The following is an 18560-nucleotide window of genomic DNA, read 5'->3' on the forward strand; positions in this document are numbered from 1 at the left end:
CCTACATTTTATTCATTATTTGTTGTTTTATCATTTTTTTTATTAATGGAGCAGATTGTTGTGCTTCAACCTTGAATGTTTCTCGATTTGTCCATTAAACAGACTTGGAGAATTCGTACGGCCGAGTGGGGAATAGTTTGGATTTTACGTGCCCAGCATGTCCTCGGTATCTTTACCTTTCTACCAGAAACACCACCGGCACTATGACCGCGGTTATCGCAGCACTGAGCTGCAGTCCACTATGCATGAGTACCACCAAGAGGAAAAGCGCAGTACTGCAACCCACTCCCACGGGTAAGGCACTGTCAGGGCCCGCACACACAAACACACTGATTGTGGCTGCAACACCAACACAGCTCACGGACCCAGATTTTATAAAGTTCTCCGAGAGAGGAAGGCTGTTTGCATTATATTTTAAATATGTCGTATGTTCCCAAAATTAGAACAATCCATCAAAAAGGCTGAATCTTCATAAATTCATCATAATGTGCTGGGATCTAGATTTCAAGAATTATTAAATTAGATAGTCTGTTAAATTTCCTTTGGCAAACTATTTAACCATTTATGTAGCAGTTCCATCTAAGCTAAAGTCTAAGTTAGAAAACAGTGACGTAATATGCAAAACTGGCCCTAGGTGAACTTTTACAGTAGATTGACTATATTTAGTAGGCTGTCCTTTAGAAAGCGGACAGTTAAAGCAGCGACGTCTTCATGAAAAAGTGCCTGGTGGCATTGGCAAACCCTTCTAATTAAGCTGCACGATGTGGAGTGTTACTTTTTGTTCCCACCAACTTACACGTTGCTTGTTCTCCTGTATTCCACTCAACTTCACTGGATAGTTTGCCTATTTTGAATTTATGTTGTGATTTTAAAAAACACCAATGCTGGAAATCTGAACGAAAAACAGAAAATGTTAGAAATACACAAGAGTTTCTCAACACTTGAAAAGCAAACGGCAAGCTAACAATTTGGGTGGGATGATTTCCCACGAACTGAGTTTTGATGAACGATCCCATGTTGTGATTCTTGATTTATAAGGATCTTTGATCCTGTAGTAAACTACTGTGGGTTTCAGGTTGAAATAAAGCTATGCAGTTGCATCCGTGACCCTGGCAGCCTGGAGAGAGCCATCCAGCGTAGTGAAGGTACCCCAGGGTGACTCAAACCATCTTACCATCCCACCAGACATAACCCCTTGCCTGCTTGATTGACTACCAGTGAGATAAGGGACCCCACTTGCAGACTTGCTCAAAGCAGTGAGAAGGTATATCCCTCAGCTCTGATGCAATCCAACTTCCCCTCCCCCCACAACAAACATGTGGACAAAGAACCTGAAGAGCATCTGCCAAACAGAACAAGTAATGCACAAACTGCATTTGGAACCAGGAAAGCACTAGGCATATCCTTTGCCACCCCAGTCTCCAGAATTAAAGGACCCCTAGGCCATCTGCTGAAGGCCCCACAGTCCCCCACTCCTAGATGGTCCAAGTGCCACCTCAGTACCCAATAAGGTTATTTATTCTTCCTCCTTTGCATCACCTGACCCCCTGACAACCAACATCCCCACCCTAGTGCAGAGAACTATATAGGTATATAGCACCTCAATGTACTTACCTGTAAGTACAGTGTAGCATAGTAAATGGCATGTACTCTCTCTCTTTGTGTTTGACAATGACCTGAAACAGCATGCAAATTCCTGTACAATTCAATAAAAACAAAAAAAATTATAGTGAAAAAAGAAATTCCATTGTGAAATATCAGTAACAAGCACATTAATGTGTTTGTATAAAATTCCTTTATCTAACTGTTTTAACAAAGGTATTAACCTACTTTTCAAAACACATTTATAACTAGTATCACACAGCACTTCAACTCCTCAATGTTGATTTCTTTTATGGTTTGCATTTTGCTATTAAAAGCTATTTTAAAAAGTTTAAAAAAGAACAACCGCATGGGTGCACATCTTGAGTGGGCACATGTGCAGTTTTATAAACATTAAAAAAATACTCCCCATGTTTAAAATTTAGGTAGAGTACCAAGTGCTCCCAAAATCATGCAACTGCAGTATGGGATTGGGCAGGAGAGCATGGGTAATAGGAGAAGGACCACAGTATAAATGGGTCACTTTGCCAGCAGAGGATGAAGCTTCAAATATACTGAGCCATTAACAAAAATACAATAAAACTTTTACAGTTGAATCAGGAATTTTAGACAGTGACTAATGGTGTAATAGGCATATATATATGCATTATGGAATAAAAACAACAACAACACCTTGCATTTATATAGCACCTTTAACATAGGAAAATGTCCCAAGGTGCTTTACAGGAGTGATTTACAAACTAAATTTGATATCGAGCCACATAAGGAGATATTAAGACAGGTGACCAAAAGCTTGGTCAAAGAGGTAGGTTTGATGGAACGTCTTAAAGAAGGAGAGAGAGATAGAGAAGCAGAGAGGTTTAGGGAGGGAATCTCAGAACTTAGGGCCTAGGCAGCTGAAGGCACGGCCAATGGTGGAGTGATTGCGCGAGAGGCAAGAATTGGAGGAGCGCAGAGTTCTGGGAGGATTGTAGGGCTGGAGGAGGTTACAGAGATAGGGTGGGGTAAAGCCGAAGAGGGATTTGAAAACAAGGATGAGAATTTAAAATCGAGGTTTTGCCGGACTGGGAGCCAATGTAGGTCAGCGAGCACAGGGAGAATGGGGCTTGGTGCAAGTTAGGATATGGGCAGCAGAGTTTTGGATGAGCTCAAGTTTATGGAGGGTGGAAGATGGGAGACCGGCCAGGAGAGCGTTGGAAAAGTCAATGCGGTTGTGATGCTGTACAAGGCACTAACACATAAAGAGATTGAGTTAATGTTAGAAGAATGAGAGGTGATCTCATTAAAACGTATAAAATTCTTAGAGGGCTTGCCAGGGTAGATGCTGAGAGGCTGTTTTCCCTGGCTGTAGAGTCTAGAACTAGAGGTCATAGTTTCAAGATAAGGGGTAGGCCACTTAGGACTGAGAAAAATGACTTCACTCGTAGGGTTGTGAATCTTTGGAATTCTTTACCCGAGATAGCTGTGGATGCTCAGTCATTGTGAATATTCAAGACTGAGATCGATAGATTTTTGGACACTAAGGGAATCAAGGGATATGGGGACAGAGCGGGCAAGTGGAGTTGAGGTCGAAGATCAGCCATGATCTTATTGAATGGCGGAGCAGGCTCGAGGTGCCATATGGCCTACTCTTGCTCCTATTTCTAATGTTTTTATGTTCTTATAAACTGATTGAGCCATGATTATGTTGCCACTCTCATGATGTGCAGCTTGATGCCCATTCCCACTATTGTTATTTCTTCACAAGTACATACATACATGTGATGCTTACAGAGGGAACTTCGGTCAATTTTTTTGCAGCCATAGGAGTTATGGCAGACGCTGTTGTACAACAAGCCTCCATGCTGAAATCACATGATTCGAACTGAAATACTATTGCATTATGTAAAGAAAGACAAAACAAATACGTGCACTTATGCAATCTGAATTGCAGTACTATAAGGTTTTATTTTATTGTGTATTGACCCAAGAGTAACAAGTAATAGCAATAATATGGCAATAGCGTTTACACAGCAGGTATAGAATACCAAAAGACTAGCACGGTTTCCTGCTTTAACTCCCATACAACCTTTTAAGCACACATGAAAATATTCTGATATGATAAAGTACTCAATAGAAATACTTTGGTGAGGTGTTGTTAAGAAAAATAATAATCAAATGCTCTTTTGCTGTGTGAGTTCTTGCTAAACAGCATCTTAATGTTCATTGTTTTTGAGATGTACTGTCCCTTTTCACATTGGGATCCATATGGTACCCTCTATATACAAAGCGTGAATGTTACTTACTAATCACACCAATGTAACACAAACATTTGAAACTTTACAAACTCCTTCCTCAGGTGATGTGAACAATTCATGTTTTCTTTAAATTACCTCAAAAATCTACCATTTGATGATGTTATAACGGGCCATTTTGAATGCCCAAGAAAACAAAGTCATAACAGCACTACTTTTCAGTCAGTCTTGACAGTAGCACTCATTACGCAATTATATACAGTGTAGGGGTAACGTTGTGAAGTTTTGCTCCCAGTGCAGAGCTTCACCTTCAAAGAGCGCATATCAGGAATTCGGGCATATGAGCCCCTCCCCATAATTTTCTGTCCATTAATTTTACTCCTGATGTATGTACTCCTGACGGGTGAAGCTACATGTGGAAGCGCGAGTTTGTAAAATTATCCTTATGTATAAAAACAACTTTGTTGAAATTGCACTGTGTGATATGAGTAACAAATATGCTAAAATAGTGTTTGTTAAAATAGTGGACAGAAGGATTTCATTTGTTATTAATATTCTGCAGAGCAATTTCAACCCAATGCGTTTGCCAGAAATCTTGGGTTAATTTAAACCAACTGTGAGGTAAGAATTATCTGAAGGTCAAAATCAAATTGTGTCCTATATTGTAAAGGAATTTGCACAGCTTGCCAATCCACTGCCGTAACTTGGCCAGAAGAGTGGCAGAAACCCTGTTTACGAATGTAGATGGGGCTTCCGCCACACTTCTGGCAAAGTTACTGCAGCAGAGCAGGAGCAGCTCTGAGGAAATTCCTGGCCTTGGACACAGTAGGGGCTATTTTACGAATCTGTGCTGCCAGCAGGGAGCTTTGCCCTCTGGCAGCACATATTAGAAATTCAGGCGCATGCTGTCCAGAATGCTGGTTGGCCGGATTTCCAAATGACACACCTCAATATCTGATATGCTTTGCTGGAGGGCAAGGATCTCTGCTGCCAGAGGAAGCTCTAGCCACAATCTTTCAATCCTCCTTGGAGATGGGAGTGGTGCCAGAGGACTGGAGGGTTGCAAATGTTACACCCATGTTCAAAAAGGGGGAAGAGAGATAAACTAGGTAACTACAAGCCAGTCAGCCTAATATCGGTGGTGGGGGAACTCCTAGAGACAATATTCCGAGACAAAATTAATTGTCACTTGGAAGAACATGGGTTAATAAACGAAAGCCAACACAGATTTGTTACAGGCAAATTGTATCTTACTAACTTGATTGAGTTCTTCAATGAAATAATGGAGAGGGTTGATGAAGGTAGTGCAGTTGATGTTGTGTATTTTGAACTTTCAGAACACACTTGATAAAGCATCACATAATAGACTTGCTAGCAAAATTAAAGGGATTAAAGGGACAGTGGCAGCATGGATACAAAATTGGCTGAGAGACAGAAACCAGACAGTAGTAGTAAACGGTTGTTTTTCAGACTGGAGGGAAGTATACAGGGTATCCCCCAGGGTCAGTATTAGGACCACTGCTGTTTTTGGTATATGTTAATGACCTGGACTTGGGAATAGGGAACATAATTTCAAAGTTTGCGGATGACACAAAGCTTAGAAATGTAGTAAACAGTGAGGAGGACAGTAGCAGACTTCAGAAGGACATAGACAGACTGGTGAAATGGGTAGACACATGACAGATGAAATTTAATACAGAGAAGTGTGAAGTGAAGAGATTGTGAGTTGTGAGGTGGATGCAAAGAGGCTTCAATGTGATTTAGACAAGTTGAGTGAGTGGGCAAATCATGGCAGATACAGCATAACGTGGATAAATGTGAAGTTTTCCACTTCAGAAGGAAAAACAGAAAGGCAGAGTATTATTTAAATGGTGATAGATTGGGAAATGTTGATGTGCAAAGGGACCTGGGTGTCCTTGTACACCAGTCACTGAAAGCAAACATGCAGGTGCAGCAAGCAGTTAGGAAGGTAAATGGTATGTTGGCCTTCATTGCGAGAGGATTTGAGTACAGGAGTAAGGATGTCTTACTGCAGTTATACAGGGCCTTGGTGAGACCACACCTGGAGTATTGTGTGCAGTTTTGGTCTCCTCACCTAAGAAAGGATATACTTGCCATAGAGGGAGTGCAGCGAAGGTTCACCAGACTGATTCCTGGGATGGCAGGACTGTCGTATGAGAAGAGATTGGGTCGACTAGGCTGGTATTCATTAGAGTTTAGAAGAATGAGAGGGGATCTAATTGAAACGTATAAAATTCTGACAGGGCTAGACAGACTGGAAGCAGGGAGGATGTTTCCCCTGGCTGGGGTTCTAGAACGAGGGGTCACAGTTTCAGGATACAGGGAGGACATTTAGGACTGAGATGAGGAGAATTTTCTTCACTTAGAGGGTGGTGAACCTGTGGAATTCTCTACCACAGAAGACTGTGGAGGCCAAGTCACTGAATATATTTAAGAAGGAGCTATATAGATTTCTAGACACAAAAGGCATCAAGGGGTATGGGGAGAGAGCGAGAATATGGTATTGAGATAGATGATCAGCCATGATCATATTGAATGGCGGAGCAGGCTCGCAGGGCCGAATGACCTACTCCTGCTCCTATTTTCTGTGTTTCTACGTGAAGCATTTTGGAAGGAAAAATGAGTAGAGACAGCATAAACCAAATGGTACAATTTTAAAGGGAGTGCAGGAACAGAGAGACCTGGGGGTTTGCATACACAAATCTTTGAAGGTGGCAGGACAAGTTGATAAAGCTGTTAAAAAGGCATACGGGATCCTTGGCTTTATAAATAGAGGCATAGAGTACAAAAGCAAGGACGTTATGGTTAACCTTTATAAATCACTGGTTGGACCTCAGTTAAAGTATTATGTCCAATTCTGGGCACCACCCTTTGGCAAGGATGTCAAGGCCCTGGAGAGGGTGCACAGGAGATTTAACAGAATGTTACCAGGGATAAAGGAGTTCAGGTATGTGGAGAGACTAGAGAAGCTGGGATTGTTCTCCTTAGAGCAGAGACGGTTAAGGGGCGATTTAATAGAGGTGTTCAAAATTATGAGGTGTTTTGATAGAGTAGATAGGGAGACACTGTTTCCACTGGCACGTGGGTCAGTAACAAGAGGACACAGATTAAAGATAATTGGCAAAAAAGCCAGGGGGGAGATGAGGAGAATTTTTTTACTCAGTGAGTTGTTTTGATCTGGAATGCATTGCCTGAAAGGATGGTGGAAGCAGATTCAACAGTAACTTTTAAAAGGGAATTGGATAAATACTTAGAAAGGAAAAATTTTCAGGACTGTGGGGAAAGAGCAGGGGAGTGGGACTAATTGATAGCTCTTTCAGAAAGCTGGCACAGGCACAGTGGGCTGAATGGCCTCCTTCTGTGCTGTATGATTCTATGATTGTTTTGCTAAAGTTTTAACATGTTTATTTTAGTTTTATTGCTAATACGGACTGCATCTATTTCACCTCATAATACAAAAACGCAACAGTCAATGCAAAAACATACACATATTTAATACTCCAATATATTTATCAGTCCCAATCCTATACACAATTTAAATCTTTTATATGTGTATAAATTTTATGGATATATAGTACTATGAAAAATATAATTACATTACACAAAACTAACATATTCCTGTAAGTGTCACACTTACTTTCTGCAGAACTTTCCCATCATATGTTATTGGTAACATCTGTTATTAAAGAAAGGCATCTCTTCTGATTCCTTGTAAACAACTCAGTGGGAAATTGACTGGTAATATGTTAAAAAATCTTATATCTATGCATACTTACAGCCAACTTTTCCCATTATAAATTCCTGTTTTCAAATTTATATTTGAAATTGTCTATGTCAACTTGTCACACTGTAATTACAATTTTCCACCAGTGGTGGCACTGTATGGAGATAGAAATTTATTGTGGAAATATTAAAATAAGAACAGAATACATGACTTTAAAATGGGAGCTGGACAATGTCTGCTGGTCCAAATATCCCCCAGCCTCAATCCATCCTTCTCCCGAAGGCTGCACTTGATCTTGAAAAGTCATGGGTGATTGATTATTATAAGATAGAACAGTCAAAATGTGTCTTGTGATTGAGATAATCTCACATATAGTTTGATCAGTTCCAGTGATTGGGAAAATGGCTTATCACCCAACCTGCTGACTAAGCTCTGTTTTAGGCCTGCAGATTTGGCTCACCCCATCTACAACTTATAAAGAAATAACTTGTATTTATATAGCGTCTTTTACAACCTCAGGACGTCCCAAAGCGCTTCACAGCCAATGAAGTACTTTTGAAGTGTAGTCACTGCTGTAATGTAGGAAACGTGGCAGCCAATTTGCGCATGGCATGAGATAATGACAATATAATCTGTTTTTTAGTGATGTTGGTTGAGGGATAAATATTAAACAGGACACCGGGGAGAACTCCCCTACTCTTCTTCGAAATAGAGGCATGGAATCTTTTATGACTACCTGAAAGGGCAGATGGGGCCTCAGTTTAATGTCTCATCCAAAAGACAGCACCTCCGACAGTGCAGTGCTCCCTCAGTACTGCACTGAAGTGCTAGCCTGGATCATGTGCTTAAGTTTCTGAAGTGAGATTTGAACCCACACACTTCTGAGTCAAAGGTGAGAGTGCTACCACTAAGCCAGGCCTGACACCTTACACTGTTCACACCTTTCAAGTACACTCAGTGATTCAAAATTGACCAGCCTTGTGCAGTCCTCATTCCTGTATTCCACAAAGTCTCCTTCTCCAATGTGTACCCATCAACAACAACTCGCATTTATATAGCGCCTTTAATATAGAAAAACATCCCAAGGCACTTCACAGAGGCGTAATCAGACAAAAATAGACTCCGAGCCATTGAAGAAGATATTAAGAGGGCTGACCAAAAGCTTGGTGAAAGAGATAAGTTTGAAGGAGGGCCTTAAAAGAGGAGAGAGAGGTGGAGAGGTGTAAGGATTTAGGGAATGAATTCCAGAGCGTGAGGCCGAGATTGCTGAAGGCACGGGTGCAAATTGTGGGGCGAATGGAGGGAGATGCACTAAAGGCTGGAGTCAGAGGAACAGAAAGTTCTTGCGGGGTTGTGGGCTGGAGGAGGTTACAGAGATAGGGAGGGCCAAAGCCATGAAGAGATCACGTTCATCATGGTTGGGGCTAAATTCTTCAATTTCCTACATAACACCGTTGTGAGAACACCATCACCACAAGCACTGCTGCAGTTCAAAAAGGTTCATCACCACCTTCTCAGGATAACAAGGGATGGGCAATAAATGTGCCTTTGTTAGCATTGTCGACATCCCAAGAACAAATAAGGTTTAAGGAGCAGTGAAAAATTGAAAAAGGGTTAGAAGAACTTCTGCCAGGAAATGAAGAATTGCTGTGATGATAACGGGGCCACATTATCTTTTCTTATATTTAGAGCAGAAGGTCTAAATTTAACAGGAAAATAATTACATTGTTGTGTTCTAGTTTCTCTTGTCCAATTAAATTAGTCACTTCATTTTTCTCTTTCACAATTCCTTCATAAATAATTTTATTATCTTTGAAGGATCGATCTGTTGCATTTTTTACCAATAGAGAACAGCATTTGACTTTAGGCGGTCATGCACTGAGTTCAAATATTGCTTCTTGTGAAATGCAGCTGATGATATTTGAATGGGATATTAAATTTGGAAAATATATTAATATTAGTTCCATGTTTCTTTTGCTTCGCAAGCATTAGTTGGAATTTAGACAATGAGGTTATCAACACTGAACTTGATCCCTTGCTGTTGTGGCATCTTTCTTCCAGTAACTGCAAACAATGATTTTGATAATGTGAAATAAAAGTGAATGCTTTTGATAATTTTCACTTTTCTGTTTCACATGTGAGCAACCTTGGACTGCCTGCTAGTATTTAGCCCACATTTTTACAGTATCTATAGAATAAATATAACTTTCTGTTACATTCATTTTTGCCAACCAGTCGTAGCACTGCAATTTTTTCCTTCTCTGTCTCATATTTCTTTGTTGTGGTTGATTTAACTGCAAAATCATCCTTTTCCTTTCATTTCCTACAACACCTTAGATTCATTAAATCATCGGTACTCTCCTGTTTCACTGGCTGATGGATTGTTTTGTCATTCTGTTTAGGTTTAAAGAAAAAAATGAAGAGGATTATTTTACTTCCTTTATAACACTCCTTTACCTAAGTACTCACTGTAGAACTATTATATTCAAGGCTGGGTAAACAGGAGAAATAAAGATGGTAGCTGGTTTGATTTAGAAATGCACATTTGCATTGACACTGGAATCACAAAGCTCCATTTTCTTTCAGGATTTTGATGTTACACACTGGTTAAATCACATACAATGGAGAGTTGAGAATCCAGATATATCAGTGTTCATCTAAAGGAGGATAGATATTATTACCTCACAAATATAATTTATCTCCCAATTTAAAAAAAGTAGGTAATCAAAACTTATTTTACTCAGTGTATACAGTACTAGGTTCCAATGGTGTATCGCTTTTGTGATGTGTTGGCACTAGACTTACTATCACTACAAATCTGTCAGTTAGAAATGTCATTTTTGTTTTGGAAATTGGAAGTACTTTCTGAAAAGATGCACATTAAGGACAACTGCAGCTTATTCGCTTAAATTAATTAACTTCTTTTTTTCTTCTCTGGTTTCCTGGAGGTACTGTCTCAGGTTGGGTTACAGATTCACTGAGCCACATAGACTAGGAAAGTCCCAGTTGTGATCTCTGATCTGTGCTGAATTAATTAATCTCAGATGGGATGATGGTGGGGCCCTTACAATTGGTCTCAGCTTTCCCAGGTTGGGAAACATAGAAAATAGGAGCAGGAGTAGGCCATTCAGCCCTTCGAGCCTGCTCCGGCATTCAATATGATCATGGCTGATCCTCTATCTCAATACCATATTCCTGCTCTCTCCCCATACCCCTTGATGCCTTTTGTGTCTAGTTCCATCTTAAATATATTCAGTGACTTGGCCTCCACAGCCTTCTGGTAGAGAATTCCACAGGTTCACCACCCTCTGAGTGAAGAAATTTCTCCTCATCTCAGTCCTAAATGTCCTATCCCGTATCCTGAGACTGTGATCCCTCGTTCTGGATCCCCAGCCAGGGGAAACATCCTCCCTGCATCCAGTCTGTCTAGCCCTGTCAGAATTTTATATGTTTCAATGAGATCCCCTCTCATTCTTCTAAACTCGAGTGAGTACAGGCTGAGTCGACCCAATCTCTCCTCATACGACAGTCCTGCCATCCCAGGAATCAGCCTGGTGAACCTTCCCTCTATGGCAAGTATATCCTTTCTTAGGTAAGGAGACCAAAACTGCACACAATACTCCAGGTGTGGTCTCACCAAGGCCCTGTATAACTGCAGTAAGACATCCTTGCTCTTGTACTCAAATCCTCTTGCAATGAAGGCCAACATACCATTTACCTTCCTAACTGCTTGCTGCACCTGCATGTTTGCTTTCAGTGACTGGTGTACAAGGACACCCAGGTCCCTTTGCACATCAACATTTCCCAATCTATCACCATTTAAATAATACTCTGCCTTTCTGTTTTTCCTTTTGAAGTGGATAACTTCACATTTATCCACATTATACTGCATCTGCCATGTATTTGCCCACTCGCTCAACTTGTCTAAATCGCCTTGAAGCCTCTTTGCATCCTCCTCACATCTCACGATCCCACCTAGTTTTGTGTTTCCAGCAAACTTGGAAATATTACATTTGGTTCCCTCATCCAAATCATTGATATATATTGTGAATAGCTGGGGCCCAAGCACTGATCCCTGCAGTACCCCACTAGTCACCGCCTGCCACCCCGAAAAAGACCCATTTATTCCTACTCTCTGTTTCCTGTCTGTTAACCAATTTTCAATCCATGCCAGTATATTACCCCCAATTCCATGTGCTTTAATTTTACACACTAACCTCTTATGTGGGACTTTATCAAAGGCCTTCTGAAAAACCAAATAAACCACATCCAATATCTCCCTTATCTACTCTACCAGTTACATCCTCAAAAAACTCCAGTAGGTTTGTTAAACATGATTTCCCTTTCATATATCCTGCTGATATTTTCTAAGTGTCCTGTTATCACATCCATTATAATAGACTCCAGTATTTTCCCTACTACTGATGTTAGGCTAACCGGTCTGTAGTTCCCTGTTTTCTCTCTCCCTCCTTTTTAAAATAGTGGGGTTACATTTGCCATCCTCCAATCTGCAGGAACTGTTCCATAATCTATAAAATTTTGGAAGGTGACAACTAATGCATCCACTATTTCCATGGCTACCTCTTTTAGTACTCTGGGATGCAGATTATCAGGCCCTGGGGATTTATCGGCTTTCAGTCCCATTAATTTCTGCAGCACTATTTTTTTACTAATACTAATTTCCTTTAATTCCTCCTTCTCACTAGTCCCTTGGTTCCTTAGCATCTCTAGGAAGTTATTTGCGTCCTCTTTCGTGAAGACAGAACCAAAGTATTTGTTTAATTGCTCTGCCATTTCCTTGTTCCCCATTATAAATTCTCCCGTTTCTGACTGTAAGGGACCTACATTTATCTTCACTAATCTTTTTCTTTTTACATACTTGTAGAAGCTTTTACAGTCCACTTTAATGTTTCTTGCAAGTTTACTCTCATGCTCTATTTTTCCAGTCTTAATCAATCTCTTGGTCCTTTTTTGATGCATTCTAAACTGTTCCCAATCCTCAGGCTTGCTACTTTGTCTGGCAACTTTATATGACTCCTCTTTGGATCTAATACTATCCTTAATTTCTTTTGTTAGGCTGCTTTTCCTTTTGTGTTTTTGTGCCAGAAAGGAATGTATAATTGTTGCAATTGATGCATTCATTCCTTAGATGGTAACCATTGCCTATCTACCATCAAGCCTTTTAATGAAGCTTCCCAATCTATCATAGACAATTCACTCCTCATACCTTCATAGTTTCCTTTGTTTAGATTTAGGACCCTAGTTTCAGATTGGACTACTTCACTTTCCATCTTAATGAAGAATTCTTTCATGTTATGGTCACTCTTCCCTAAAGGACCCCATACAACAAGATTATTAATTAACCCCTTCTCATTGCACAATACCCGATCTAGGATAGCCTGTTCCCTGGTTGGCTGCTCAACGTACTGGTCTAAAAAGCCATCTCAGACACACTCCAGGAATTCATCCTCCACAGTATTATTGCTAATTTGGTTTGGCCAGTCTATATGTAGATTAAAGTCACCCATGATTACTGTAGTACCCTTGATACATACATCTCTAATTTCCTGTTTGATGCCATCCCCTACATTACCACTACTGTTTGGAGGCCTATTGACAATTCCCACCAGCGTTTTCTGCCCTTTGGTGCATCTTAATTCCACCTGGACTGATTCTACCAAGGGACAAATTAATAAAGGTGCTTACTCCTGATTGCTGTCCAGTGCTGTCTGCTGAAAAATACATGAGAACATTGGTTGAAGACAGGATTGGGCCAGGCTGTGAGGACTCCTCCCACCATGGGGTAAGAGCAGGATGGTGGGACTAATTGGATAGATCTTTCAAAGAGCTGGCATAGACACAATGGGCCAAATGGCCTCCTTTTGTGCTTTTCTTTGATTCTATTCATTTAAGAGAGATAAATATATGGATTGATAGGCACTATAAATGGCTGCAAGTCTGAGTGGATGAAACCTTAATTTTGGAAATGCCTTCAGTTGTGTAAATGTCAAAGACTGTAGAAGACTGGTCTTTGTGGCTTAAAATGGCCAGAATGTAGTAATGTTTCAATCACTGCAGTTAATTGGTGCTGAGAAACAAAACCAACTTAGCATTCAATAGTATTTAGAAACAACTAAAGGAATCTTCAACAATATGTTTACTTTTGGTATGCAGTGCTGGTACGAAAGTATTCATTTGACTCTCTGACGAGAGCAAATTCTGTACGCTTGCTGATGGGTGTAAAGCTTTGCTTAAATGGCTTGATTGTCTTAATTTAAAAATGCAATAAGAAATACTCTTATAGAAAACATTGATTAGGTTCTCGTTATTGTGCTCTGTTACGAGGTCATTTGAAATACTTTTATGAAGAAGAAATGTTTGAAAAAATGGAAGTCTTTTTTTCCTGTCTCTCCAATTTTCTCCCCTCCTTTCCTGAAGTTGAAGACTCATGAAAGAGTACAGCACCTAAGTGACCATTCTTCATATGTGATTCTAGGCAGTCAGTAGGACTTTGGGGCCCTCACAGGCAAACCAAATACTGTCTTCACCTGGCATTCACATTCCAGCACAGGTCACATGAAGATTAAGGGGTGATCTAGAAGATCGAGGGATGATCTGATTGAGGTGTTTAAAATGTTAAAAGGATTTGATTGGATAGATATGGAGAATCTGGTTTGGGAACAAGGGGACATAATCTTAAAATTTGAGCTAGGCCATTCAGGAGCAAAATCAGGAAGCACTTTTTCACACAAAGGGTAGTAGAAATTTGGAACTCTCTCCCCAAAGGTTGTGGATTGTAGGACAATTGGTACTTTTAAGACTGAGATAGAGAGATTTTAGGTCTGGGTATCAAGGGTATGAAGTTGAATGGCAGAGCAGGCTTGGGGAGCTGAATGGCCTACTGCTGTTCCTAATATTGATATGTTCCTAAGATAGCAATCAGCATTGGGAACTCTGGGTGACTTTTCTCAACCCCAGTGCAAGGACACTGAAGACAATTGTAATGCTCTTATCACAGGTCTGGCTGAGATCAACTAATCCAGCACAGACCATGGTTTGAAATCCCAGTTCTACAGTAAGTATTTGCTTTACCACCTAAGAGATCAGGGAGACAGGATATAACCCTTTCTAATCATTTTGGAACTGAAAATGGTTAGTTAATGACTTCAAATCAATGAAAAAAATTTTAAAACTCAATTTTCTGATACAAAATATTTTATATAAAATCAGGAATTCAAAGGCTGTAAGACTTGGGGTTGTATTTCAGGTGAGCTGTGTTACCCTGCATGTTTGGTCTACGCTTGCAACAGCAAAGAATACCGCTAATAAATTCTGCCTCATTTTGGTTTTATTGCAGAGTAAGATCCAAGTTTTCAGATGAAATGACAGAAACCTCTTCTGGAAGCCCTCAAATGAAGAGAGCGAAGCAGAACTACTACTCTGAGGGGAAGGAGAATGAAGCTGGTGATTACATAGTGCCTATCTTCAGAGGACGGTATGACTGCACATCACTAACAGCACGGCTATACAGATGAGGGAATTAGAGATCCACTATTGCGTTTGGGGTTAGAAACTTTTTTGAGAGAGTGTTCTAGCACCTGTCGCTCCATGACAAAAGTGTAATTGGACACTTCCAAGGTCATATTTAAATGCAAAGCTCAAATCTGTTATTGGTAGACTGTTACAATTGTTATTTGTTTTAGAATTATACATACTCTTTAATTAGCTTATTTGTGCATTTTCCTCCAGTTAAATATTGGGAAGACTGAAGCCATTATCTTTAGCCCCTGCGACAAACCCCATGCCCTTGCCACTGATTCCATTCCCCTCCCCGGCCACTATCTCAGGTTAAACCAAACTGTTCGCAACATCAGCATCCATACTGTATTTCTGACCCCATATCCTCTCCATCACAAAGACCGCATACTTCTACATCTCTAATATCGTTCGGCTCCGCTCCTGCCTCATTTCATCTGCCGCCGAAACTCTCGTTCATGCCTTAGTCACCCCCTTACTCAATTATTTCAATGCTCTTCTGGCCAGCCTCGTCATCTTCCACACTCAGTAATCTTCAGCTCTTCCAAAATGCTGCAGTCTATATCGTATCCTGCACAAAGTCCCACACACCCATCACCTCTGTCTTCGCTGACCTATATAGGCTTCTGGTCCTTCAGTGTCTCCAATTTAAAATTCTCAACCTCATATTTAAATCTCCCCATTGTCTTACCCCTTCCTGTCTCTATAACCTCCTCCAGTGCTACAATCCCACCCCCAAGATTTTCTGTTTCTCTTACTTTGGCCTCTCGTGTGTCTCCACATCCCTTTGTCCCACCATTAGCGGCGTGCCTTTGGCTGTCTGGAATTCCCTCTCTAAACCCCTCTTGCACCCCACCTCCCTCTCCTCATTTAAGACTGTCCTTAAAATCCACCTCTTTGACCACCCCTCCTAATATTTCCTTCTTGGGCTTGGTGTCCACTTTTGTCTGATTACACTTCTGTGAAGAGCTTTGGAATGTTTTTCTATGTTAAAGGTTCCATATAAATGAAAGTTGTGGGAAGTAGTGTTCCCCAGGGGTCAGGTATGGTCCACTTTTGTTCTTGACACATCGATGACTTGAACTTGGGTGTGGGGAACAAATCTCAAAATTTGCTGAAAACACAAATGTGGAGGACTATTGGAAGACTTCAGGAAGATGTAGACAGGTCAGTAGAATTGGTAGACAGGTGACAGATGCAATTTAATGCGGATAAGCGTGAGATAATACATTTTGAGAGAAAAGTCAAGAGATGAGAGTATATACTCAAAGGAATGATGCTGAAGGGTGTGATGAACAGAGAGATCAAAGGGTTAAAATACATAATTCCTGGAAAGTGTGAGTGTAGATAAGTAAAGCCATAAAAAAGCTAATAGAATTTTGGGTTTTATAAATAGGGGCATAGAATACAAGAGTTAATAGGTAATGTTAAGTTTGTACAAAACATGTGTCAGGCCATTGTTAGAGTACCTTGTGCAGTTTTGGGTGCCTTATTAAAGAAAGGACAATAAAGCAATTAAGCGTATACAGTGTAGATTCACCAGGATGATCCCAGAGATGGGAAAGTTATGACGAGACTTGAGATATTACTTCTACTGGATCAGAGAAAGCTAAGAGAAAATATAATAGAGGTGTTTAACATTATGAGGGTTCTAGTTGGGGTGTCAGTGAAGAGTGGTCATCAATTTAAAATTGTCTTTAAGATAGTGAAGTAAGAGGTTAGGAGAAGTTTCTTTACATAAGGATTATTGCAGCATAAAATGCTTTGTCACATGGAGTGGTTGAGGCATAGACCTTTGCACCATCTAAGATAAATATTTGAAGCAGAGGAAGACACAGGACTATGGGGGCGGGGCAGTGGTGGGCATTAGGGCTTGTTTTGGTTTGATCTAGCATTGATATGATGGGATGAATGGCTTCCTTCTGTGCTGTAAATGACTATGGTTTTAATTTCAAGACTACAGAATTTAATGGGAACACAATAGACCATGAACAAAGTTTGTTGTAATAAAGTTTGTCTGTACTTGTTGAAGAACTTATCTGTTGGCAGATAGAGAATAATGGAAGTGAAGTAACCAATTATAATGTGGACGAGAAATACATTGAAAAAAATACAGTGGAAAGGTATGCATAAAAAATAGTAATTGATATTAAGAAATATTTTACTTATGTGCTGCTTGTCTTTGATTAGCCATGAGTATGTCAGTGGGATTACTGACACAGAAGATGAAAGAATCAAGGAGTCTGCAGGGTACCTTGCCAGACGGAATCTTTCTGCTGCAGAGTCTCATTCCATCCAAAGGAATGCTATTGAACATCACAGTGTTGAGAAGACGGCAATGCACAAGTCAAGAAAAGTTGCCATCCGGGAATCTGCTGAGCACATTTCACTGAATAAAAAGGTGAATATAAAGAGCAATTCTCAATCCAGACCCCGGGCAACAGATACTAAACCAAAGCCAGTGTCAGCAAAGAATCAGTTCATTTCAGTGTAAGGAATAAGAATACAAGAATTTTTAGACTTCAAGTACAACAAAAGACTTCAGGTACAACAAGCCCATTTCTTTTTGATAGATCAACCCCACCTTCTCACCATATCCCTCAATCCCTCAATCCCTTCCCTTTTTAGAACGACACCTAGTTGCCTCTTGAACCCATCCAGAGCAATGGTTTTCCCAGGTAATCATTCCACAATTATTAAACTCTACTGCTGTGTGGGTAAAATGTTCTGCCTTCCTTCCCTTCTTGCTCCTAACTTCCTAATCTATAAATGTTTTTTGGTGTTGATTGTCTCCCCATTTCTGCCCTTTTTCTCTCCTGAAGACACTAGCCTAGAACTCCTTCCCATCACTTTCATGCTGTTGTGACCCGGTCCCAAATCCAGGGAATGGGTGCATTTAAATTTTAGGGGTGGGTGCCTGTACCTGTACTGTTGAAATGGGGGGCCTTCCCCATAAAGCCAGGGTAATCTCGGAGTGCAACCTACTGTTCCAAGAGGGGGAGCCATGGGAGGATCAGCCCAAAGAAGGTAAGGAATCATTTTTATTTTTGCTGTCCTGTGACATGAAGCCTTGTATGCAATAGCATTTGATCCCTCTGCTTTGGTGACTGTAGCCCCAGTTATAACTCAGAATGGGAATCAAGTGGGCGGGGGCTGAGGTGAATGCCAAACCCTGCTGACCTCGGCATTGTGAGGCCCGGGAGATTTTAGCTCTCGGGACCTTATCTGCATGCCCCCGGTCAGTTGCCCGCCAGAAAGTGGAGGGATGCGGCAGCTGGCCGATGGGCCTCAGCAGAATGTCGGGAGGCAGGAGGCCACCATCTTGGACCAAAGGAATGGTCGCCAGCACTGAGATAAGTCACGGAGAGTTGGTTTTTGGAGCGCCTTGCAAGCAGGAACGAGTAATGCGAGAAACCCCAAACAAGGGCATATCACAGTATTAG

The 18560-nt window shown here is 40.8% G+C and overlaps 1 protein-coding gene across 4 annotated transcripts in view; it reads left to right on the forward strand.

Moving 5' to 3' along the window:
- The window catches only part of LOC137313965 (myomesin-1-like), a 133632-nt gene that overhangs the window by 941 nt on the left and 114131 nt on the right, over nt 1-18560 (forward strand). For all 4 annotated transcript variants that reach the window (XM_067979657.1, XM_067979666.1, XM_067979668.1 and 1 more), the window contains exons 2-4: nt 103-294; nt 14939-15076; nt 17308-17518. In XM_067979657.1, the coding sequence (XP_067835758.1) occupies nt 158-294; nt 14939-15076; nt 17308-17518 (486 nt within the window). In that variant the 5' untranslated portion in view covers nt 103-157. The remainder of the gene's footprint in view (nt 1-102; nt 295-14938; nt 15077-17307; nt 17519-18560) is intronic.

Source organism: Heptranchias perlo, chromosome 3 (assembly GCF_035084215.1).
Source record: "Heptranchias perlo isolate sHepPer1 chromosome 3, sHepPer1.hap1, whole genome shotgun sequence".
NCBI classification, from domain to species: domain Eukaryota; kingdom Metazoa; phylum Chordata; class Chondrichthyes; order Hexanchiformes; family Hexanchidae; genus Heptranchias; species Heptranchias perlo.